This window comes from Denticeps clupeoides, chromosome 19 (genome assembly GCF_900700375.1).
Source record: "Denticeps clupeoides chromosome 19, fDenClu1.1, whole genome shotgun sequence".
In the NCBI taxonomy this organism is placed as follows: domain Eukaryota; kingdom Metazoa; phylum Chordata; class Actinopteri; order Clupeiformes; family Denticipitidae; genus Denticeps; species Denticeps clupeoides.
Window position 1 is genome coordinate 7,250,082 of NC_041725.1, and position 22,263 is coordinate 7,272,344.

Below are 22,263 nucleotides of genomic sequence, written 5' to 3' on the forward strand. Positions count from 1 at the left end.
ACAACTGGAGTGGAGTCCAGCTCACCTAGCGACCAACGTTTCCAGGAAAACTGCCTGCTTAAGTGCTGTTGCCCCGGCCAGCCTGCCAACTGCAGACACTAATGCCACAGTGGGTGGCGGCTGCTTTCTTTTGCTGGATTTAAACAGTATCGAGTTCTACCACCTGCTCCGCTCTGGACCCAACTGGTCTGCTGTTTAGACATAGAACTACTATACATCATGATTTTTTGTCTAAAAGTCTAAATCTTGAAATGTTTGCTTAAGTGCAACTGGCTGTAGGCTGTAACATGGGTGTGTCCAGCATGAGGTATTTACAACATGGCTGTAGTGACATGTTGTTCTGACATGGTATCGGTGATCATTTGTAAGAACTATTATTATTTCCTGACAGACAATAGCATTAAATTATGCAGGGTGCTTTTCACATTGAATCAGTGGATTGATTGAAATAATTGTACATTTGTGTTCTTTTCAGTTCTTATTTATCCACAGCAAGGTCCAGATACTCCCACCCAACACTGCATAACGCCATCTGCTATGCCGAGTCGATATTCTCTCCTATCGCTTAGACCACAGGATCGGCCTTATTGGTAGTGACTGTTAAGTTATGTAATAGAGTTAAAAACCTCAAACCTCATACTCATCATCATCATCTACCTCAGCTCCTTGCAAACACAAGGTGTCCAATTATTCCAATTAAAGTAATAATTGTAATAACAGATCTAAACGACAATCACCCAGCTCATGTTATGGATAAGTGGAAGTGTGCTTCATTAATTACGTATTAATTTTTTTTAGGCTACAATTTGCACAGCTCTTTCTCATTATTGACTTGTGGCTATAAATACTGTGATCAATAGTAAAAAAACCATTCGCCGTGTTCATTGTCAGTAATGATTGTGCGCTGCGCGGCCAGCCGGGGGCGCTCGCCGGAGGGCGTGGCTATAAAGCCGAGCCCCGCCCCTGCTCCACGTGGGTCGCAGTACGGAGCGCGGGATGGGTCACGCGCACTCGCGCTACACGGTGGCCGCTCGCCGCGAGGAGAAACGCGACGCGACGCGTCTGGCGGCGGGACGGATGCGAACGCTGCGGATCGCGAAGGTGGGGCTGCGGGCTGACCGGTCTGGCAGGAATGCGGCGAGAAGTGAGTCGGCTGCTCTGAAGCGCAGGGGAAGGAGCGCCCGAGGACCGGAGGGTACGTTTGTCCGCCTTTACTGCCGGACGGGGCCCGGGGTGGAGGTGGAAGAGAGGCCGGTCCGGAAGCATCATGTGTCCGCAGACGGAGCGCTGAAACGCGGGGCTGACGCGCTCCGCCATGCCGCCGGCTCGGACTACCAGCGCGTCGGCCGTGAAGTGACCGACGGGGACCATGCTCGGAGCGACTTGTGGCGGACCATGGAAGAAAACGGCACAAAGAGCGGCGAGGACGAGAGAACTTTCGACGGTGGGGTAGCGGCGGGTCTCACTGTCCCGACCTGCTCGGCCCCGTTCGGTGAAAGGAAGCCGCGACGAGCCCTGGACTCCGACGCCGTGCCTAAACCAACTCGACTCGGGGACCGAAGCAACAGTTGTCCCGCGGAGCCAGAAGGTGAGGGGCTCTCACCGCCGCACCCGGCCCCGGAGTACCCGTCTCAGCGTGGGCTGTCGGTCAGCCAGAGCTTCCCTGGAACCATCCCGCGGCTCATCATCACCCGGGACCCGAGCCCCACTCCTACCGGGGAGCACCGCGGGCTGCAGCGCGCCGAGCTGAGCCTGCACCGACTCTCCCTGGACCGCTACACCGACGTGGAGTCGTCGTGCTCGGACAGCGGCTGCGGAGGCTCGCCGCTGCCCGCTCGCTCGCCGCGCAAGCTGTCCAGCTCCTCCACGGGCCTGTCCTCCGCCTCGTCGTTCGAGGAGTCCGAGGACGACCTGGAGCCCAGCAGCCTGGCCCTCAGTCCGAACACCACGCTGGTGAGTCCGGGTTCAAACACCCGCTTACTGCCCACTTAATATCACTGTGTCCCTGAGCAGGTCTCCAGAAGGACTGTCCCTGTCACTACTGACTGTAAGGTGCTCTGGATAAATAACCAATGAATGGTAGGGTGGTAGTAGCCTAGTGGGTAACACACTCGCCTATGAACCAGAAGACCCAGGTTCAAATCCCACTTACTGTCCCTGTAACCACTGATTGTAAAGCATTATTAATGCTTACTATGCTCTGGCCGCTGTGACCTTTAACCCCGCAGTCCTGATTGGGAATTTCATCGTTTCTAAGTTCCCGTCTGGTTCCAGAGTTGTGAGGAAAGTTTGGTTTCTGCCTGTTGGAGCATCACGTTGCTCACGCACATCCGCACACGCCCCGATGTCCTCATGTGCTCACGCTCGTGTGTCTTTCTGTACACAGTTGCCCAATCCTTATCACGGCTTCCCGGCTGCCTCCTCTGACCGCTCTGGGCTTTGCCTCGTAATGAGGAAGGATGTGTGACTGCTGCCGACGTATTTACATCACGGCCACCCGAGTGAGGGCTGTTTGTGTTTTTGCTCCGTGACTCACGGTGAATCAATGCGGAGAGAATGAGTGTCAGGAAGTCTGTCCCAACGACGTAAACTTTAATGACCCCGACGGCAAAAAAATAAATTCTAATTAGGTAATTCTCGGTTTTCTCAGAATGTACATTTGAAGGGAAATGATATGTTGTGCCTTGTTTAACCAGAGCAGCAGAATACTTGGTATGCGAAGGGAAGAACCGGTGAAAATTCCGAAGATGATTTACATAATTAATAATCTTGTGTGGTTCTTCCCTCACACGCGCGCAGAACCTACACAGATTCCTACGCACACTCTGCTGGCATCTCTCGTCACGGTCGACGGATTGTGTAATGGAAAATTGGTCTGAGGGTGGTTCCGTTGCTAAGATACATTGTGGCCATATATGGAGGCGCGCGCACGCGCGTGTGTGTTGTTCGCCTTCTCTGACACGAACACACACCTTCATGCCTGCAGGCCGTCGCCTACCATCGGGGCCGAGAGTAAAGTCGCAATGTCAGACGTGCAGACTCCGCCCCTCGTGTCGGGGCTCTGGTGTCGAGAGCGTCAGAGGGGATGTGGTTTTGGCGTAAACAAGGCTCGAACGACGGTCCCGACCCACCGTAACTGTGCCGCCTGCGCTCGCGTACGGCCTTCGCTTTCGTGCTCTTTCTGCGCGAGGTGCTTCACTTTGTTTTTTGACTTCTTACATTTTAGTTTCTTCCAGTTAGGGAAAAAACGGGGAAAGTCGATATTACTCGATGTGAACTTTCACATTTGATCATCTGATCAACTGTCTGTGTTTAGGATATTGACCGTAAATTCGACAGCCGAGAGAACTCATACTCAAGAAACACAAAATTAAAACCACTGATTCATAACTCTTTATGGATGATGATGCCGTGAATTTCCCCGCACTTTCCATTCGACCTATAAATGCACAGCACGTTCTTTTATCCAGTCTTACAGAATGGGTGCACGCTGAACTTGCCGCCGATCTCCTTCTGTTTTAGGAGTTTTAAACAGGACCGTGGGAGGAATTTTGTACACGTGTAACTGTGTCTGTGGGGATTCTCAGTCCAGGTGATTTTTTCTGAAAGTTGAGTCATTAAAGTGAAGTGATGGTCACATGTGATACACAGCACACGGTGCACACAGTGAAATTTGTCCTCTGCATTTAACCCATCACCCTGAGTGAGCAGTGGGCAGCCATGACCAGCGCCCAGGGAGCAGTGTGTGGGGACGGTGCTTTGCTCAGTAGCACCTTGACTGCTCGGGATTTTAACCGGCAACCTCCTGATTACGGGGCCGCTTCCTTAACCGCTAGGCCACCACTGCCCAGTCATGGCAACTGGGCTTCTTTATTTAAGATTGACAAAGTTCTGTAGACGCAGAATGAAACGTCTCTATCCAAAATAAAGAAGTCCAGTTGCCATGACTCAACTTTCAGACCGTGTATCGATCATACCGCCACACTGATAGATTCGATCTATATCTATGTCTGAGGGGCACCTGAACAAGTCTGAGCATTTTTTTTTAATTTTTTTTTTTTATTTAATCTGGATTCCACATCAACGCCTCACATCTTGCTCAAGTCGGTCCCTTTTTTTGCAGCCTGTCAGCAGGTTTGATCCTTCTTTGCTTCAGCCTGGGCAAGTAACATCCTCACTGGGCTCTAGAACAACAACAACAACTTTTTGCACTGGTGCAACTTACGGTCCAACTTTCTCTTAAATAAAAAAACTTAGGTGCACCAAGTCTAATAACGCAGTTTTACAGGCTCCCTATTCTTTTTAAATCTCTACAAGAAAGGTAAATTGCTGAAAACGTGCTGGTGCTTAAAGTGCTTCACTGAGCTGAAGTTAAAACAAGATAATCAAGTTCCCGCCCTTTTAATTTAATTTATCATCTCGGCCTGATGATCTGCGCAAAAATGGATGCTGAGGCGGTGAACTGGAGACTAGTTTCTGGCAATTACATTCTGGTTGTGTGAGGTGGACACTGAAAAATGCCGTTACAAATGTATGAAAGACGCGCAAAGCATATATTTACTGTCATGTTGTCCGACATGTGGCAGTGGTGGCCTAGCAAGTAAGGAAACGGACCAGTTATCGTAAGGTTGCTGGTTTGAATCTCGATCCACCACTGAGCAAAGCACCGTCCCCACACACTGTCCACACGCCTGTCATGGCCGCCCACTGTGATTGTTAAAAGCAGAGGACACATTTCATTGCGTCACAGTGTGCTGTGCTGCAGTGTTTCACAATGATACGTCACATCCTCCGCCATGATGTAAGGTTTGGGCCTTTAAAAAGGCTGTTCTCGTCGGGCTCGGGTCTGACTTTAGTGACCTGATTAAAGGCTACTCGCCGCTCCATTGACAAATTGGTCGCACTCTAAAGTCCTACCTCTCGAATGCTCGACTGAAGACTTCAGAGCAGGGCAGCCTTCTCACCACTATAATACAGCTCGTTTCTAGGTGAACTACTCACTCGGCCATACGTGTGGTCTGAACATATGACTCAGGTCAACTTCTCTGCCTGCATTATGGACTACATATGAATGTTGTGCAGCCTGTAGCTTCCGGTCAGTTGCTTTTTCCAAGTTTTTGAATCCCTTTAAAGACCCTGATTGGTTCATCCAGCGTGTGTTTTGACACCTTTTGGTCTTGACCATTTGCACCGGATTTGCTCAGATGGCCTGTCCTTCACGCTAGGCACACATCGGTGACGGCCGAGACCCTGTCTCATGTCCAGCAGCCGTCCTTTCTTTTTGGTAAGTGCTAACTGCTGCACCCTGGGAAAACCCACAATATTAAAACCTGTGATTTGTGGATTACGTGAATGAGCCTGAAAAGCGCTCTCTCATATGAAAGCAAAGAACGAAAGTTGTTCTACTCGTTTATCCTGCCTAGTGTCAGAAATTTATGCCGACATGTGTCGAAAAGAATTTCTCAAAGCAGAGAAATGAGAATGGAGGAAATACAGGAAAAAATTCTGCAATAGCCTTTCAGGGTAGACAAATGTGTGATGTCTAAGGGCATCAATTATTTTTTGTTTTTTTTCCAACGATCATTTCCCCCTGACTAGAATTCCATTCCATTCATAATTACATTTTCAGGCTACTTTAAGGCTTCTAAATGTGCAGGAATCAGAATATAAAGTTGCTTGTGTGCTTGTCTAGAACCATTTGACCCCATTTAGGACCCCTTTTATTTATTTTACTTATTGTCAAAATGCAACATCTATCATATAAAGTAATCCGTGAATATTGCTTAATGTTACATCTCATACATTAATTTACTGCATGTCTCTACACATGCTGCACAGGCATCTGCACATACTTCTGCGGATCTTCTCTTGTAAATGCATGTGAAAACTGGTTATAATATCATATTTGTAACACATTCTTTGAGCAGAAAAGGATTCTATTCTTTATACTGTGCCGCTGGTGCTTCTGTTTGGATGCTGGTGCCATCTTGTTGGCTTTGTACATGTATGTACGCTGCCGTTAACTGTAAGAGTCGGTATAGAACAGCGTTGCTCAGCTGATCAGAAGGAGCGTCCATCTGAAATCTGACTCTATTACCATGACAATGCACCAGTGTTTTGGTGTGAATGGGTAATTATTCATTAGATAAAACGTCCGAAAGACAAAGAGTGAGTGTGGGGGTGGGGCCGGAACGGGGCGCGGCACATACTCTCCACAAGTGTTACTACAGACCAATCAGTCCGACCCGGCCCCCATGTGCTGTGTCAGGGTTTTTCTTTAGGTTGCTTGCCCCCACCCCCACAGGATGCTCTCTCTCTCTCTCTCTCTCTCTTTTTGCCTCTGATGTCTGTCAGGAGTTTTTGTATTCGGGACAGGATGGAATTGCTCATTTAACATTTAACATCTGACCCCTCATCTAGATACTGTGTTTCACTCCTCCTAATTTCCACCACTGGGAGCTCAACATGGTGAGAACATCATCTGGCTTTACTGAGCCCAGAAAGTTTTTGGGGGAAAACCTCAGTGTCTTTTTTTTTTTTTCTTCTTCTTCTTTCCTCTCTTTCTGAATGTAAATGAAGTCTCACCAGCTCCTTGATGGCCCATTTCCACCCGTGGGTGTTCGGTTCCACCGCCGCCCCCCCCGCTGTGACGCGTAGGGCAGCAGATGGGACGAGTGAGCTCGGGAGGAGGGGAGTGTTTGGGCGGAGGTTACGCTGGCCAGAGGCGGGGGAATAAAGCCGGCGAAGCCGCTGTGGGGGCAGCAGTCAGGCGCAGGCTTTGCTCGCTGACCGGCGGCGCGGGTGGCGTCGGTGTTCCTGCACGCTGCTGCGGGGGTTGTTAGGAAGGCTGTGTGTGCATGTGGGGGGTTTGGCTCGGTCCGCACCGCCTGCTCCTCGCCTCCTGTGCTTGCGTCGGCCCCGGCCTTCTGCTGTTGCTCTGGTCTGTCTGCCAGGTGAGAGAAAGACACACAAACACACATCACGCCTCACACCTACCAACACAAACAAAAGCCAGTTCTGCTCGGAGAACCGGTCCCAGTTAGCAGCTAGCCTAGCGTTTCATTTAGAACTCTGACTGTGTTCTTCTGAGGATTAGTCAGGGTTGTAGACCCTTGTTTCCTCCCTGAAGGGGTCCAGGACCCTCTGTGCTGCTCTTTATATCAGATGGCCGCCTGTAGGGCTGAATGAAACTGAGCTGGACTTCCACTGCCCCTCAGGGCTGTGTAGGAGGAAGAGGAGGAGGAGGTGTAGATGGTGTCTATCTTCTTTTTCTCATGTATACCACACCTGAACCTATTGTACTGCCAGAGGAACGTTTGTGTTTGTGTGTGTGTGTGGTGTGTTGTATTGTGCCCACAGAAGAGAGGTTTACTAGAGTAAAATGGGTCAGTGGTAATTAGCAGATGCACTGTGGGCTGCGTCGGCTCTAAGCCTGTAGGATTACTGACGGCGGGGATGAAGAGGAAGAATTCGAACATGTGTAGTCGCTCCAACCACACAGATTTTCTCAGTTCGCTTGAATTCAGAGCTTACATATACAGCATTTACCAGACGCACTTATCCAGAGCGATTTAAAATCAGTATTTACAGGGACACCCCCCCCCCAGAGCAATTTAGGGTTAAATGTCTTGCTCAGGGACACAATGGTAGTAAGTGGGATTTGAACCTGGGTCTTCTGGTTCATAGGCAAGTGTGTTACCCACTAGGCTACTACCAACCTGAGCTACCACCTGGAGCTACATATCAACCAGAATTTAAACAGTAAAAAAAAAAACAACAGAAGAAATGTGTAATGCAGTTTTACACACACACACACACACACACACACACAGACAGATCACATGCTCAGGGCAATAGCGAAACAGAGATTCTGTGTTCTCGTGTGGGTGTGTAAAAGCGTACATACTGACCTTTGACCTTGAATAATCCAGAGTCTGAAGTCTGCCATTCCTTTCATTCCCGGTCGTGGGCATGCAGTGATGTCATAAGTTGAGAAGAGTGTGTCTCTCAGTGTTTCTCAAGTGTTTGACCTCTACATCGCAAATGTGACACGTTTCACAGCACAGGACAAAACAACAAATATGTTTAATAGACACAATAATATATATCAATTATTTAGATTTTTTTTTCTTCTGGATTTTCTATTAATATATTCCAAAGATAATCAGCAAAGGGTAATGAATATATAAAAAAGCAATAAAAAATATTGTTAACCGAAGTCCATTCGTACTAGGGCATGGATTTACTCTGCCATCAGGATTATTGGCCAGGAATACATTTTTTCCTTTATGATGGACAGTCATAGCACATTTTATCTGGCAGCCAGAGACTATATAATTTGAAGGCTGAAGATTGTCCATCATGTCAGAACAAATTCATTTTAAAAGTTTAATGAACATTAATGCAGAGAAGAAGCTTCACTTGCATTACAGTGACCGTGCTGGTATTATGGAGAGTTTACGGCAGTATTTCCCGATACTGACATGCTGATCTCAGAACCGCGGTGTGACGTCACCACGTCCCCGTTGTCCGCGGTCCTGGGAAAAGCACGCCTCACAGCAGGGCTGCAGACAGCCACCTGGCCTGTGGTGGTAAATGTTTGATAAGTGAGGGCGTCGGTCTCACTGACGTCTGCCAGATCAGTGGTCAGAGAGTGTCTCCCATGGATCCATAAATTTTTTTTTTTTTTTTTTTTTTTTTTTTTAATGTCCACATGACCTGGCCATGGGCGTACATTTTGGAGCTAATGTTTAAGCCTGTAAAGTTTGTGTGTTAATTTTGTTTGCTTTGGGATAAATAGGTGCAAGAGATCTAAAAATGGATTGAATGTTTAACCCTACAGCCAAAGTCTTGGAGGAAGCTGAAGACTATGGTCCACTGGTCTCCGTTCGTGGTGTCCTTTAAGAAGCGGTATCCCTGGGTGCAGCTAGCTGGACATGCAGGTAATTATATTAAAAAAAAAACAAACAAAAAAAACTTTATTCTCATACGCTGTCACTGGCAGGTTAAATCAATGCTTGTCTCTCATATCCTGACTCGCCAGCACTTCCCGTCAGAGTAACTTCATTTTTTAATTTGTACCTCGTCTTCAGGGAACTTTCAGGCAGGGGAGTATGGGAAACTCTTGAAGAGGTACTGCGAGTGTGAGCAGATGTGTCTGCAGAAGCTTATGGGCGATTCGCTCCGGCCCTTTGTGCCCGGTTACTATGGGGTGGTGCAGCAGGATGAGCAGGAGTACAACGTAATGGATGACCTGCTGGCCGACTTTGACTCCCCGTCCATCATGGACTGCAAGATGGGCAGCCGGTGAGTCTATGTATGTGTAGACATTAATCTGGTGTGTCTCAATGGGCTTTCACAGTCCCAACTGTTGACCAACAATTAAGAACTCCACTAAAAAAAAAAAAGTGAGTGTAGAAAAGTGAGACCGAGAGGAATCCCATTCCAGGGTAGAGTGAGCCTGCAGTTGGTGTCAGTGCAGGGTCGGTAATGATTAGTCCAAGAATGTCCATTCAAAGATCCCTGAAGCTGTAGCTGTAATGGTGTTTGTGGCTGTGGTGACCCTCTGGTACATTTCATGCTGGCTCGTCCTTTCAGAAGCTTAAAAAAAGAAAAAAAAAAAAAAAAAAAAAAGACCTGACTAGTTGGACATGGACCAGTAGATCTATTGTTGTGAAAGATGCTTGTTGTAGAATGATGCTTGTTGCCTCCCACTCACACCCTCCTCCACCGTCTCCACCCTACGCAGGACCTATCTTGAGGAGGAACTGGTGAAAGCGCGCGAGCGGCCGAAGCTGCGCAAGGACATGTACGAGAAGATGGTGGCCGTGGACCCCGGAGCCCCCAGTGAAGAGGAGCGCGTGCAGCAGGCCGTGCTAAAGCCCCGGTACATGCAGTGGAGGGAGAGCCTCAGCTCCACAGCCACGCTGGGCTTCCGTATCGAGGGCATCAAGGTTGGCGTGCACACAAACACACACAAACACACACAAACACACACAAACACACACAAACACACACAAACACACACAAACACACACAAACACACACAAACACACACAAACACACACACACACACACACACACACACACACAGTTCCTGAGCCCTGTGCCCATTTCATAGACGACCACTCAGGAAATCAGCCGTTTATCCATTAAAACCTCAGGTGTAATGACCAGCTATGTCAAATATTTAGTTTCCCATGATTCATTGCTGGAGTGGTTGCAGAGGTAACCTGAAACGGAGGGTGTTATGTTCACCTTTGTGACAGAATAGCCTTTACGACGTACAGTGCAGCTTCAAAATTCTGGTGAAAAGAGGATTACAGACGTGACAATCATACCGTCTCTCCTTTTCACAAAAGATGTTGAATAGAGCTCCTTAATCCTTCTTACGTTCTCATTTATTGCTTTTATTATTGTAATCATGCTGCAGTGGGTACAAAATGGAATCCATTACATATTCGTGAAAGTGATGTCACCCTGTGTAGTTCATAGAACCAACACATTATCTTTGTGGCAACCAAGCTTCACATTAGGAAAGGTTTGTCACAGTCTACGTGTCTTGTGACATGGCCAGCCACACGTTTCATGTTCGCACTATGAGCTTGGTCGTCAGCCGCTTTTTTTGTGGCATCTGTTCAAAGATGATTTCTGTTGGGTGGCTGTTGTCATGGTAAATGCCATAGGTGGGCGGAGCAACATTAACTAAGGAGGCCAGAATTTGCAGAAGAGTTTTAATTTTTTTTTATCCACTCCAAGGTGGGATTCACTGGGACGTTATAAATATAAAAATTGCAATATAAAATATTGACATTTGTTTTAAGTGTTTCTAATTAACTCCAAAGAAGCTTTTCCTCATTTGAATTACCAGAATAGATTTTATGGAATATAGGTGTGATGTCAGATTTTAGTATTTCTTTCCAGTTTTGTTTTTCTCTCCTGTGACTCTCTGCATAATGTTATATTGCATGTGGTGCAGCGATGCCAAAATAAGAACATTCAAATCAGGAATTTTTTTTTGTCAAGGTGTCATCAGAAATGTTCCTGTGGAAATTTGTCTTAGGAAAGCAGCACATGATTGCATATTTGTCATCTCAATGTTTCTTTTTTTTTTTTTAAGCAGAAATCAGATGGAACGTGCAATACCAACTTCAAAAAAACCAAGCAGCGAGAGCAGGTGATGAAGGCCCTGGAGGACTTTGTGGATGGGAACATTCAGATTCTGGTACGCGCCCATTTGCATTTAGTCATATGTTAGACTTGGACTGGCTTTGTGTTGGTAAACTAGCACACGGACACATGATTGTTCATAAAATGATCCGATTCTCATTAGTATAGAACAGAATAGAACAATATCTGCAATTTATAGCAGAATGGAACTGAATATTATTCTTATTCTCATTGAAATGTTTGACTTTGTGTGATTCCTAGCGTAACAAAAACACCAAAGGTTCAGAATAAATATAATAAGATTGCTAATTTATTGCATATTACTCTTATGTTTCCTAGAAAACCAATAATTGTAAAATATTAGATTATTTTAAGCACACATTTTATCTTGCTTTCAGGATTCTTTGTTTCGATGGGAAAGTAAATGTTACTCAAATTAACGCCTAAAGGATCAGTTTGGTAGTGAAATTCCTTGCTTTAACGGCGTCTTGAGTCTGTACGTGTTCCAGGGCGAACCATATGATGCAAGTAACATCGTGTCCACCCTGTCAGTGCTGTAACGGTACAACTGGGTGTGTTCATACACGCCATGGCAGTGATGGGAACAGTGTGTTAATGTGACACTATCCCCAGTTGGGCAATAACCTTTGAGTTACAAGAAAAGGATGATTGTGGATCTGCACTTCAGAGTGTTTTCTCATGTTCCCGTGAAGGCACATAAACACTTCCCCATCCCTCCCCCAAACACTCTACACACAGCCTCAAATCTTCCGTTAGACACAACAGTGATTTAATGAGCCCCCGTTTTCTTTGATTTTCACTACTGGTATGGTAACTAAGTATTAATGACACAAACTGCGAGATATCCAGTAAATCCAATAAAGCCGGAGTTTGAATTATTTATCAACCAGTAAAGTTGCTACCAAAAATTATCAATGACATAAAGGGGGAAAAAAAAAAGTTGCTTTACATAAATACAATTAGTTACCACATCATTGGATGGTAGTAGCCTAGTAGTTAAGTCTCTCAGGGTTACTTTACTGTTACTCTGAATGCACTAATGTCACTATTTTACATAAGGAACAAATGGGTTTAGTCTTTAATTTTATTTTGTTTGAGCTCTGTGAGCCATTTTGTTAAGAGTCTGCGTACATTGTAAAGATTTACTCATGCACTCTGGCTTTCACATTGCCTTGGTCTTGTGTTTAACCTGACATTCTTTCTTGCTTGATCCATGCAGAGGAATTACCTGCACAGACTGGAAGAGCTTCGCTCCGTGTTGGAGAAATCTGAGTTTTTCAGGACTCACGAGGTGAGCTGAGATGTTTCCTGTCTACACATGCCCACAATGCACCACTTTCAGCCTGTGTGCTGGTACATTCTGTAACAGTCTGACTGGGTGTGTTTTACATGGCCTGTGGCTCTGATGAAATAATGTACTTCCTTTATTTTGAAGGAACTAAACCCCACCTGGTGGAGGAATGGATTCCAATGCTTATATTTGTCCACCTTCTTCTGTAGGTCGTCGGCAGCTCCCTGCTCTTTGTCCACGACGCGACAGGACAGGCACGTGTCTGGATGATTGACTTTGGGAAGACTGTGCCGCTCCCGCCCCCATTAACTCTGGACCACCGAACTCCCTGGAGGGAGGGTAACCGGGAGGACGGGTACCTGTGGGGACTGGACAACCTCATCCAGATTTTCAGCGAAATGCTGCCCACCTCCACTTCCAAACCCTGAGGAGGAGATCAAAGACAGCTGGAGAGCTCCTTCTCCTGGCTGTCAAAAACCAGAGGTTGGGGGAAAATGCCAGCAGTGATAATAAAGTAGGATGAGTGAAGCAGAGGTGGTGAACCTGAGATTTTGACAAAAAAAGGGCCAAACTTTTTTCACAAGACCTAAAATGCACAACAGACTTTTTTTTTTTTTTTTTAATACAGAGATTCACACGTTCCTGGCTCTTCACAGTCACCCTTTTGCGCACACACATGTACACACACACACACACACACACACACACACACACATATATATATATATATATACACACACACACACACACACACACACACACACACACACACACTCATCCTGAGTGGCCAAAAGACAAGCTTTCCATCTTTCTGCCCCCTGCTGGCGAAATGGAGGAACAGCTCACAGTGTTCTGGACCCCTCTGCAGGAGTCAGTCTTAAAGTGCCCTTAAGAAAACAGACCAAGAGATCTAACACAATGCTACAACACTAAAGCACCTGATATAATTTTTTACATAATGTACATAGATCTATAATATTTAATTGATCTTTATATTTACTAACCCACTCTTGTGTTGGGTAATTACTATTATTTTTTTTTAGGCAGGTTAGAGAAAGCCCATAAATTTCTAGACACATGAAGCTCAGGGTGAAACCTGATTCTTAGTTAAGTGGTTGTATAAAGACAACAGGAATGTGTGTGTGTGTGTGCTAAAAAGGTGTCTCTGGTAGAGGCAAAATGGTGGAGGAAATCAGACAAGGTGAACCATCCAGTGCACCTGTGTTTGTCTTAAATTTTTTTTTTTTTTTTTAAAGTTCAGTTTTTTCCTAAACTCTACCAGCATCAGATTTACATTGTGCATAAGATATTGTGTTGAAAAAACCTTGTTCAGTTTCTTCCCCACTTTGCACAGATTGGGATTTTGATTTTTCCATTGCTTGTGGAGAATGCTCTTATCAGGTCTTAGCTATATATTAGTTCCGATTAGATTCTAACCACATATTGAAAGTCGTTATAAAAAGCCTTACCAGTTACTGTAGTAGTTTAGAACTGTAATATCCAGCAAATATTCTGCCTAGTTCCTTACCCCAGAGATCCTTTAAAAAAAAAAAAAAAAGATCTTACAGAAATAAAACGCTGTGCCGAAATCCTGTATAGACTGGAATGGTTTGTGAAACTGCCAGTATTGCATACCATGGTATTCTTAAGTCATTGTACACAAGTTATAGTTCAGACGTGTGAGTCGCAGTGGTGTTTGCTCTTTTTGCGTGTGGTTCTCGGACCTGGACAACTGGAATTTTATTTTATTGCTAAGTCAGCTTTCCTCAACCAAGTCCTCAGAATTCATTACGACTTTGACCTGTTCTTGAACTAAAATACAAGTACATACCTGTCTGGGTTTTTTTTTTTATAGTATTGTTTACGCGTTATTCAAAGTATTAATAGTCGATTTTAGTCTGAAATTGACCATTTTCAATTTTGCATTTATGCAGTGGGAGTTAACTGGCATGTTCTAAAGATTTCATGGGCATTTGATTTCTTCAACTATTGTGATTTGTTTTTGAAATATTTTTCTTTTTTTATTTTGGGGTGTTCATTTTGGCTCTTACTCCCTTATCTATTTGTCTAGGTTGCCGATACAATAAACTGGAATCATTAAACAGCTTCTTTTTTCCTTTTATGAAAACAGCAGTGACTGAATAGTACTTATCAGCTATCCAATCTAATTCCGTATTGCGACTGTTAATACATTTGATTCCATTTTAAGGACTATTGCCTTAGTGTTACTTATCAGAATATTATCAGAATTCTTACAGTGGTTATGGTGAGTGTAAACTGTAGTTATAACAGGGAACTAGAGGAGGAAAGGGGGACCCAATAACTTGTGCTGTGCTTGCACCAGATTTGTTAGTGGTAGTGAGATTAAAAAGTCAAGAATCAATTTTAAACTTCGGCCTCTGGATGGTCGTAGATAACTAGCATGCTGTCCCTTGGTTTCAATCTGTTTATCTCTGTAATTCCTGATAAAGTACTGCATGTTCCATTAATGAACACTCCCCATCTCTTACAGCGGGGCAAAGGTCATGCCCTTTAATGACCTGCACCATCCTATACACATTAAATCTAAAGGAAACTTAATTCAGGGATCGTACACATTTTTATAGAAGAATTTCCATGACTTCCATGACTTTTAAGGCAAATTTTCATGATGTTCCACATGTTCTCTGAAATTTCTGCCCAAGGTAAACTGACCCCAATCAGGTTCTGGCGTAGATCATCAGCTGTAATTTATACGACTTTTAAAAGGAGACACGCCACTGCGGAGGTGCTGGAATATGGAAGCAATGCATGCAGCACCACGTTACGTGGTTTACTACGTAAAGCCAGCAAAGATACTAAAGACCTGCGCTAGTTTTCAACGTTGTAGTTGTAAATGTAGAAAAACATTTCTCGTGCAGTCTTACGGGAACTATGTTATTCATTCTTGTGACAATCAGATTTCAAAATTCTCCAGCTTTCTGTTGATCATAGGAACCCTGTTAATTAAACATCTGCACATGATCAGAGATGTTTTTTTATTAAAAATATATGTGCAATAATTTGCATGATGAAATGCAAACTGCAGTTTCCTTTTCTCATGCCGTAAGGCATTCTGAGCGGCACGGTACTCTGTCTGAGGGACCTAAGTCTTTGCTCTGGTATGAAGAAGCACCACTTTGCCAGCCAGTCCTTCCTCCACCCCTCCTGGAGGAAGCACGTAGTGCGTCCCATCGTTGGCCCTGTGGGGATCCAGCTCCCTGAGCTGCGCGTTACTCTGAGCGACTGTCTCCAAGTGCCACAGCTGGTAGCGCAGGCTTTTGCCTTGTTTGGCCAAAACGTAGACTTCCTGCATGGAATCCAAGGACCACGATAGGAGGTCTGCATCTCCATGCCTGGCCAGGAGGACCCAGGGAAGGGTTGGGTCAGACCAGACCTTTTTGTTGTCAAGAGTCCCAAAACTCACACCCACCAAAACTCCTGTAGAGCTCCACAAAATGTTAAAGATTAAAGAAAAAAAGTTCAACATTACATCGAGGACATTGTATGAATAAGGAGCTAAAACATCCACCAAGACGCTCTTAAAAAAATAAATAGTTTATTCATGTTTGTATGTACATTTACCTTCCTGATGTTAAATATTATGTAAGTGAAAGAGACGTGATTGTCATTGTGATACACTGCAGCACAGCACACGGTGACAGCAGTGGGCAGCCATGACATGCCTGTCAATGCCTGCCCACTGCTCACTAAGGGTGATGGTTAAAAGCAGAGGACACGTTTGATCATGTCACTGTGTGCTGTGCGTCACAGTGTGTCACATGTCACAACTAATCACGTTCACTTCATACACTTGACTGCTCATTAAATTACATTTTGACAGTAATTCTGATGTTTGTGTGCTTTGTTGTAGTCCATGTGTCTTATGAAATGTTACTGAAAGGGTTAAATGGTTGCGTCTTGTGCTGCTGTGCTGCGCGTGTGACTTGTGTCACCTCACCTGATGCGACAGCCCAGTGCGCCCGGTGACCGCAGCGCTGGCAGGGCTCGTGGTTGAAGTCCTCATCGTATCTGCGGTGAGTCAAAGAACACGCTGCGCGGTGCTGAAGTGGGTGCGGTGCTTCAGGACTGTCTGAGGATACGGCACAAGGGCAGGCTGCCCGTGGGCGAGATGCTTCAGCATGAGGCGTGCGTTGTCGCCGTCCATCCCTCCTTTCAGGAGCTCAGCTTCACAGCCATAGAGTTCCTCGGCGAGTAAGGCCATGTCACGAGCTGAAAGAAAGAATAATTAGAACCATCCGAAATCGTAAGCATTTGGTTTTTTTACTCGGATCTCGGGCACCTGAAAACATCTCCCCCTGGGCGGTGTATCCGCTGGCCCGGGCTCTCTGCACCACGGCCTCCAGCGGAACGTCCCTCGGCGGCCACAGCAGCTGCGCTCCCATCCACAGAGCAACCAAACCACATCTTGTTCAAGTGAACAGAAACGCCCATCAGCAAGTTGAATGTGAGTAAAAAAAAAAACTAAAAAAAAAAAAATGGAACTCTACTCACTGCGGCCCGTCCTGGATCATCGAAGGAACGTATCTGTTGAACAGCACCCACTGAAGATCTTTCCTGTAGCTGCCCAGAGTCAGTCATGAGATCTTAATACAGTTACTGAGATCACATCACTTACATTTTCAGCATTTATCAGATGCCCTTATCCAGAGTTACTTACAGTCAGTAGTGACAGGGACAGTCCCCCCTGGAGACACTCATGGTTAAGTGTCTTAATCAGGGACACAACGGTAGTAAGTGGGATTTGAACCTGGGTCTTGTGGTTCATAGGCAAATGTATTACCCACTAGGCTACTACCACTAGGTTACTGCCTCTAGGCTACTGCCACTCTTTCCACAACACGAACGGATTCTTACTCGCCGTCTCGCTGCTTGAGGAGCAGCAGGGCCTCCTTGTGGTCGCCTTCCACCGGAGCCTTTCCCTCGGCGAGCGCCTGGTAGAGCTTCTTCTTCGGCCCCGAGGCATGAGCGACCCGGGGCGGAGGCGGAGGCGGCGGGGGTGCTGGAGGTCGGCCGGGATGATCCGCGGACATACTTAGCGCTTAACCGCCGTGCATCCGTGGAAAGGCGTGATCAGGAAGCGCATCTCTGGCGGTCCGGTGCGGAACCCGGCCGAGTAGCGACTACGCTCCCTGGGTAGTGTTTCTGTTTCCGAATATGGCGATGAATGCAACACTGTAAAATGTGTCATCTGTAACCAGGCGGTCCACTATCTATACCGTTCATATAACATTTATATAACATTCATATAACATTTATATAACATTCATGTAACAATTCGGCGTTTGAATCGTTTTATGATTAAAGCTTATTTCGCATTGTGACCAATGGAAAGTATCAGAACTGGCTATGTCGCCGGAAGCGTTGATAACTAACCAATAGCTGAACAAAACGACAAGCCGTTGGTCCTATCACGGCGTCGCTTGCTCATTGCTCAACTTCCTGTAAAGGTGGACGCCTTTATTGCTCGCCTTCGTTTAGCAGCGACAAGAGGGTTAGGTGCGAGAAGACAGGACTTGTTGTAAGTACAAATTTCTGCATTAATTTAAAAATAGAATGAAAGTTGCCATTTAAATCGACGTCGATGGACGCGCGTTTGAGTTTATTTTTGCCTGCGTTGTCTTTCCCTCCACTTATGCTAACGAACTAGCTAGCTAGCCGGCATTTCCTGGCGTGCAGCGAAAGAACATTCGCGGCTTCTCAGCTGCGTCGTAAATTGTTAAGTCTAGTACACGATGGGACGGGATCTAAAATACCGATGAAGTAAAAAAAGTCATTAATCGTTCTCATAAATTGATTAGTCTGGCGGAACGTGGAATTTGAGTGTGCTGCCGTATGGCTCGTGACTCGTACAATGATCGATTTGTTACGCGTTTATGGTCAAATACCAATTCCACGCCGAACTTGTAATTAAATGCAAGAGTCACGATTTAGATTTTGACCTCTGTGTTCTTTTAATCGCCATCGACTCTATTTTATTTATTTATTTTACTTTTAATTATTTTTATTCCTGTACAGAACATGGCTGGTCAAGAGTTGCGCCTAAATCATACAATTTATATCAACAACCTGAACGAGAAGATTAAAAAAGACGGTAAGGTCTTTTATCAATCATTAGTGATGATTCTCTTGTGAAGTTGAATGTTCTCATTGGTCTTACTTTTCATTTCTCTCCCGTCAGAGCTAAAGAAGTCTTTGTATGCCATATTCTCCCAGTTTGGACAGATCCTGGACATCCTGGTGTCGCGAACATTTAAAATGAAAGGACAAGCATTTGTCATTTTCAAGGAAGTGAATAGCGCCTCTAACGCCCTGCGTTCCATGCAAGGTTTCCCCTTCTATGATAAGCCCATGGTATGATCTAATCCAGCACTAATCTGCACCTGTTTATATCATGTAAAATAAGACATTTCCATTTTGCAGAACCACCACGTGTGGGTTGATGTGACTAATTAAAGCCTAAAGACGTGTGATTAGTTGTGAGTTGTTGCTGATCATCTACCTTCAAACAGCGCATTCAGTATGCCAAATCAGACTCTGATATCATCGCGAAGATGAAGGGGACCTATGTTGAGCGAGACCGCAAGAAGGAGAAAAGAAAGCCAAAACCTACTGAGCCTTCAGCTGGCAAGAAGGGAGCAATGGGTGCTGCAGCTCTGGGCCCTGGAGTGCCTTCTGCCATTCCTGTAAGTGTGCTTGTTTTCAGACTTGTCAGGATGGCTTTGAACATTCTTGAGTAATGTTGTCGAAAAAAAAATCAATTCTCAGTTACGAACATTTTGTATTGTTTTCAAAATTGATACATAAAAGCCAGCGGCTACCTGGAGGGCCTGCGGTTTTACATGCTGTGCATTAAACATGGCAGCAGACAAAAGCAGTTCCAGCTTTTTGATGGAGAATGTAATAAACAAGAGCACTGTCTAGAAATGGCTCTTTTTGCTATTATAATTACTATTTTTCATTATATTATTTGTGATTGGTCATTACTACCCCCATAGTATTGAAAATTGTCTAGCACCATTGTTAGTATTGGTTTTGTGTTTGAAATTTCAGTATCAAAAAAAAAAAAAAAAAAAGCCTTTTTATTTTTAAATAAGGGAATGCCACCTATGGGTCAGGGTCCAAGGATGATGCCCATGCCAGGGCACCCTCCTTACATGCCACCACCTGGCATGATGCCACCCCCTGGAATGGCCCCTGGGCAAATGCCTCCTGGTGCCATGCCCCCAGGACAGATGATGCCGGGACAGATGGCCCATGCTCAAGCGGTATGTAGACGTTCATTCACTTTGAACTAAAACATTACTTTACTTTATTTGGCAGACGCTTTTATCCAAAGCGACTTACAATAGGAAGACACCAGCAATTCTCGTTCGATTTCTATAGAATATCGAGTTTACAAACTAAGAGCCCTGATAAGGCTTAGACTTGTCATTGAAGAGCATGCTCGGAGATTGTTAGGCGCTAGACTAAGAAAAATTATAATGTATTTATACATTTTGTATTTGTTTATTCAATGTGTACGCATGTGCTTGTGTAAGTGTTAGATTTGTCTGTAATATTTTTGGAATAAGAGGGTTTTCACCTTCTTCTTAAAAGTGGTGATAGTCTCGGCTAGTCGTGTGGAGGAGGGCAGGTTGTTCCACCAGCCAGGGACAACAACGGAGAACAGACATGATTGGAATCGGAGACCCCGCGAAGAAGGAATTTTTAGTCTCCTTTCGTTTGCCGATCTGAGAGAGCGTGCAGGAGTGTATCTAGGTAGTAGTGTGTTGATGTAGGAGGGCGCAGTTCCATTTACAGCCCTGTAGGCAAGCATCAAGGATTTGAACTCAATGCGAGCAGCTACCGGGAGCCAGTGGAGGGAGGTAAGAAGAGGTGTAACATGGGTGTATTTTGGCTGATTGAAGATGAGGCGGGCTGCCATATTTTGGACCATCTGGAGTGGTTTTATGGTGACTGCAGAGGCTCCAGCCAGGAGAGAGTTACAGTAGTCGAGTTTGGAGATGACCATTGCCTGGACGAGGAGCTGCGTAGCCTGTTGTGAGAGAAAAGGCCGAATCTTGCGAATGTTGTAGAGAGTGAACCTGCAGGATCTGGAGATCGCAGCAACATGATGGTTCAAACTCAGTTTGTTATCTATCCAAACACCAAGGCTTTTTGCAGATGCCGTGGGTGTTAACAATAGCGATCCAATTTGAATTGAAAGGTTTTGCTGAGGAGAATTGTTGCCCGGAAAGATCAGAATCTCGATTTTGGATAGGTTGAGTTGGAGGTGTCGCTCAGACATCCATGTCGATATGTCTGAGAGGCAGGCCGAAATTTTTGTCGCTATAGTGGCATCTTCTGGGGGGAATGACAGATAGAGCTGGGTGTCATCAGCATAAGAGTGAGTAAGAGTAGTATTAGCTTATAATACTGTGTGTAATACTGAACTGTCTTCAGGTGTCGGAGAATCCGCCCAATCACATCCTGTTTCTTACCAACCTGCCAGAGGAGACAAACGAGCTTATGTTGTCCATGCTGTTCAACCAGTATGTATCTTATTCATTTATAAGTTAATAATTAGTTGGTTTTTTTTTTTATGTTTTAAACTCTTATTTGCTCTTCTTCCACCAGATTTCCAGGGTTCAAAGAAGTGCGGTTGGTCCCCGGGCGCCACGATATTGCTTTTGTGGAGTTTGAAAATGAGGTGCAGGCAGGTGCAGCTAGAGAAGCCCTGCAGGGCTTTAAGATCACTCAGTCCAACGCAATGAAGATCTCCTTTGCCAAGAAATAATTGGTACTCCTGCCCCAAGACTTCACATTACCCCTTTATCTGATAACCATGCTGCAGCCTGGTCCTTTTAATGAACGTTTTCAAGCTAATGTGAGAAATCAGTCTGGCCGCGTCATTGATCAGGTATTTCTGTTCATAATCTGTAGCTTTTCCCTTTTCTGAAAGGATGCCCGTAGAACAAGAACAGAACAGACTTGAACATTTTTGCTGAAAATGCCCATCTCAATTTTTCTTATTTTATTTTGGCTCATAAGTTTGCATTATTTGCCAGACTTCAGTCTGACTTCTCCAGTCTTCAGTGTTTTGTAAGTATATAATTTCTTTTTGTCTATAAGCATTGCACCCAGGGTCTGGTTGTCCAGACATTGTACCTGGAGCTTTTCGGTCATTTTTATTAAAACGTTTTAACTTCTCGTGGTCTTTTTATTTTTATTATCTTCCCATGCATTATTATGTAGGTGTTAAAGAATACTACATTTGCAGTTCATGGGTATGCCAACCACTTCTTTAAAACAATGGCAATGACTATTGTTATATTCCAAAGCTTTGCTTCGGGCATTCTTTTTCCAACAGTTGCGTTAATTACTTTTTACCAAAAATTTATTTTTAAGAATTTTTTAATTTCCCTTTTACTCTTTTTCGAGAAAATGTCATCCATTATTTTTGGGAAGTGGTGGCCTAGGAACTGTAATGAGAAGGTTGCCACTAAGAAAAGTACAGTCCCCACACACTGCTCCACATACGCCTGTCATGGCTGCTCACTAGGGGTGATTTTAAATGCAGAGGACACATTTTGTTGAGTGAACGTGTGCTGTGCTGCAGTATTTCACAATGACAATCACTTCACTTTCATTTTTTTTTTTTTTTTTTTTTTCTCCAAAACTTGTGGAACAATTTCAATTGGCCATTCTGGTGGAATAATGTGGATGGGCTTATTGTTTAGTCTATGGAATGATTGCTAGTG

At 44.9% G+C, this 22,263-nt stretch overlaps 3 protein-coding genes across 4 annotated transcripts; 2 read left to right on the forward strand and 1 right to left on the reverse strand.

Annotated features, from left to right (window-relative positions):
• Positions 1-982: 982 nt before the first annotated feature.
• On the forward strand, positions 983-14,586 carry itpkcb (inositol-trisphosphate 3-kinase Cb). The gene is made up of 7 exons (XM_028961755.1): positions 983-1,953; positions 8,843-8,942; positions 9,093-9,306; positions 9,749-9,953; positions 11,123-11,224; positions 12,410-12,481; positions 12,691-14,586. Exons 1-7 carry the CDS (start codon positions 997-999, stop codon positions 12,907-12,909), a joined length of 1,869 nt encoding a protein of 622 aa, XP_028817588.1. The 5' UTR covers positions 983-996; the 3' UTR covers positions 12,910-14,586.
• Positions 14,587-15,483: 897 nt separating this feature from the next.
• Positions 15,484-17,821, reverse strand: actmap (actin maturation protease). Of its 2 annotated transcripts, none has more exons than XM_028961757.1 (6): positions 17,378-17,821; positions 17,015-17,077; positions 16,803-16,927; positions 16,603-16,732; positions 16,461-16,531; positions 15,484-15,940 (listed from the first exon to the last, which is right to left on the reverse strand). In XM_028961757.1, the coding sequence occupies exons 1-6, from the start codon at positions 17,551-17,553 to the stop codon at positions 15,606-15,608; spliced, it is 900 nt and encodes a 299-aa protein (XP_028817590.1). In that variant the 5' UTR covers positions 17,554-17,821; the 3' UTR covers positions 15,484-15,605. The 2 variants fall into 2 exon arrangements, with proteins under 2 accessions (XP_028817590.1, XP_028817589.1); XM_028961756.1 differs by having other exon boundaries at positions 17,015-17,083; positions 17,378-17,819.
• Positions 17,822-17,889: 68 nt separating this feature from the next.
• snrpa (small nuclear ribonucleoprotein polypeptide A) lies at positions 17,890-21,712 on the forward strand. Its single transcript, XM_028961758.1, has 7 exons — positions 17,890-18,041; positions 18,539-18,614; positions 18,702-18,874; positions 19,033-19,206; positions 19,618-19,788; positions 20,966-21,054; positions 21,140-21,712. The coding sequence occupies exons 2-7, from the start codon at positions 18,542-18,544 to the stop codon at positions 21,297-21,299; spliced, it is 840 nt and encodes a 279-aa protein (XP_028817591.1). The 5' UTR covers positions 17,890-18,041; positions 18,539-18,541; the 3' UTR covers positions 21,300-21,712.
• Positions 21,713-22,263: the final 551 nt, after the last annotated feature.

What these genes read in the sequence shown, in the direction of transcription:
- itpkcb (XM_028961755.1), top strand. Translation starts at nt 997, where the DNA reads ATGGGTCACGCGCACTCGCGCTACACGGTGGCCGCTCGCCGCGAGGAG. An exon ending in TCAGTCCGAACACCACGCTG is followed by an intron (nt 1,954 to 8,842) that starts GTGAGTCCGGGT and finishes TTAACCCTACAG; the next exon opens with CCAAAGTCTTGGAGGAAGCT. An exon ending in AGTTTTTCAGGACTCACGAG is followed by an intron (nt 12,482 to 12,690) that starts GTGAGCTGAGAT and finishes CTTCTTCTGTAG; the next exon opens with GTCGTCGGCAGCTCCCTGCT.
- actmap (XM_028961756.1), bottom strand. Translation starts at nt 17,553, where the DNA reads ATGTCCGCGGATCATCCCGGCCGACCTCCAGCACCCCCGCCGCCTCCG. An exon ending in ATGATCCAGGACGGGCCGCA is followed by an intron (nt 16,928 to 17,014) that starts GTGAGTAGAGTT and finishes CACTTGAACAAG; the next exon opens with ATGTGGTTTGGTTGCTCTGT. An exon ending in GCACTGGGCTGTCGCATCAG is followed by an intron (nt 15,941 to 16,460) that starts GTGAGGTGACAC and finishes GGAGCTCTACAG; the next exon opens with GAGTTTTGGTGGGTGTGAGT.
- snrpa (XM_028961758.1), top strand. Translation starts at nt 18,542, where the DNA reads ATGGCTGGTCAAGAGTTGCGCCTAAATCATACAATTTATATCAACAAC. An exon ending in CGAGAAGATTAAAAAAGACG is followed by an intron (nt 18,615 to 18,701) that starts GTAAGGTCTTTT and finishes CTCTCCCGTCAG; the next exon opens with AGCTAAAGAAGTCTTTGTAT. An exon ending in AGATGGCCCATGCTCAAGCG is followed by an intron (nt 19,789 to 20,965) that starts GTATGTAGACGT and finishes AACTGTCTTCAG; the next exon opens with GTGTCGGAGAATCCGCCCAA.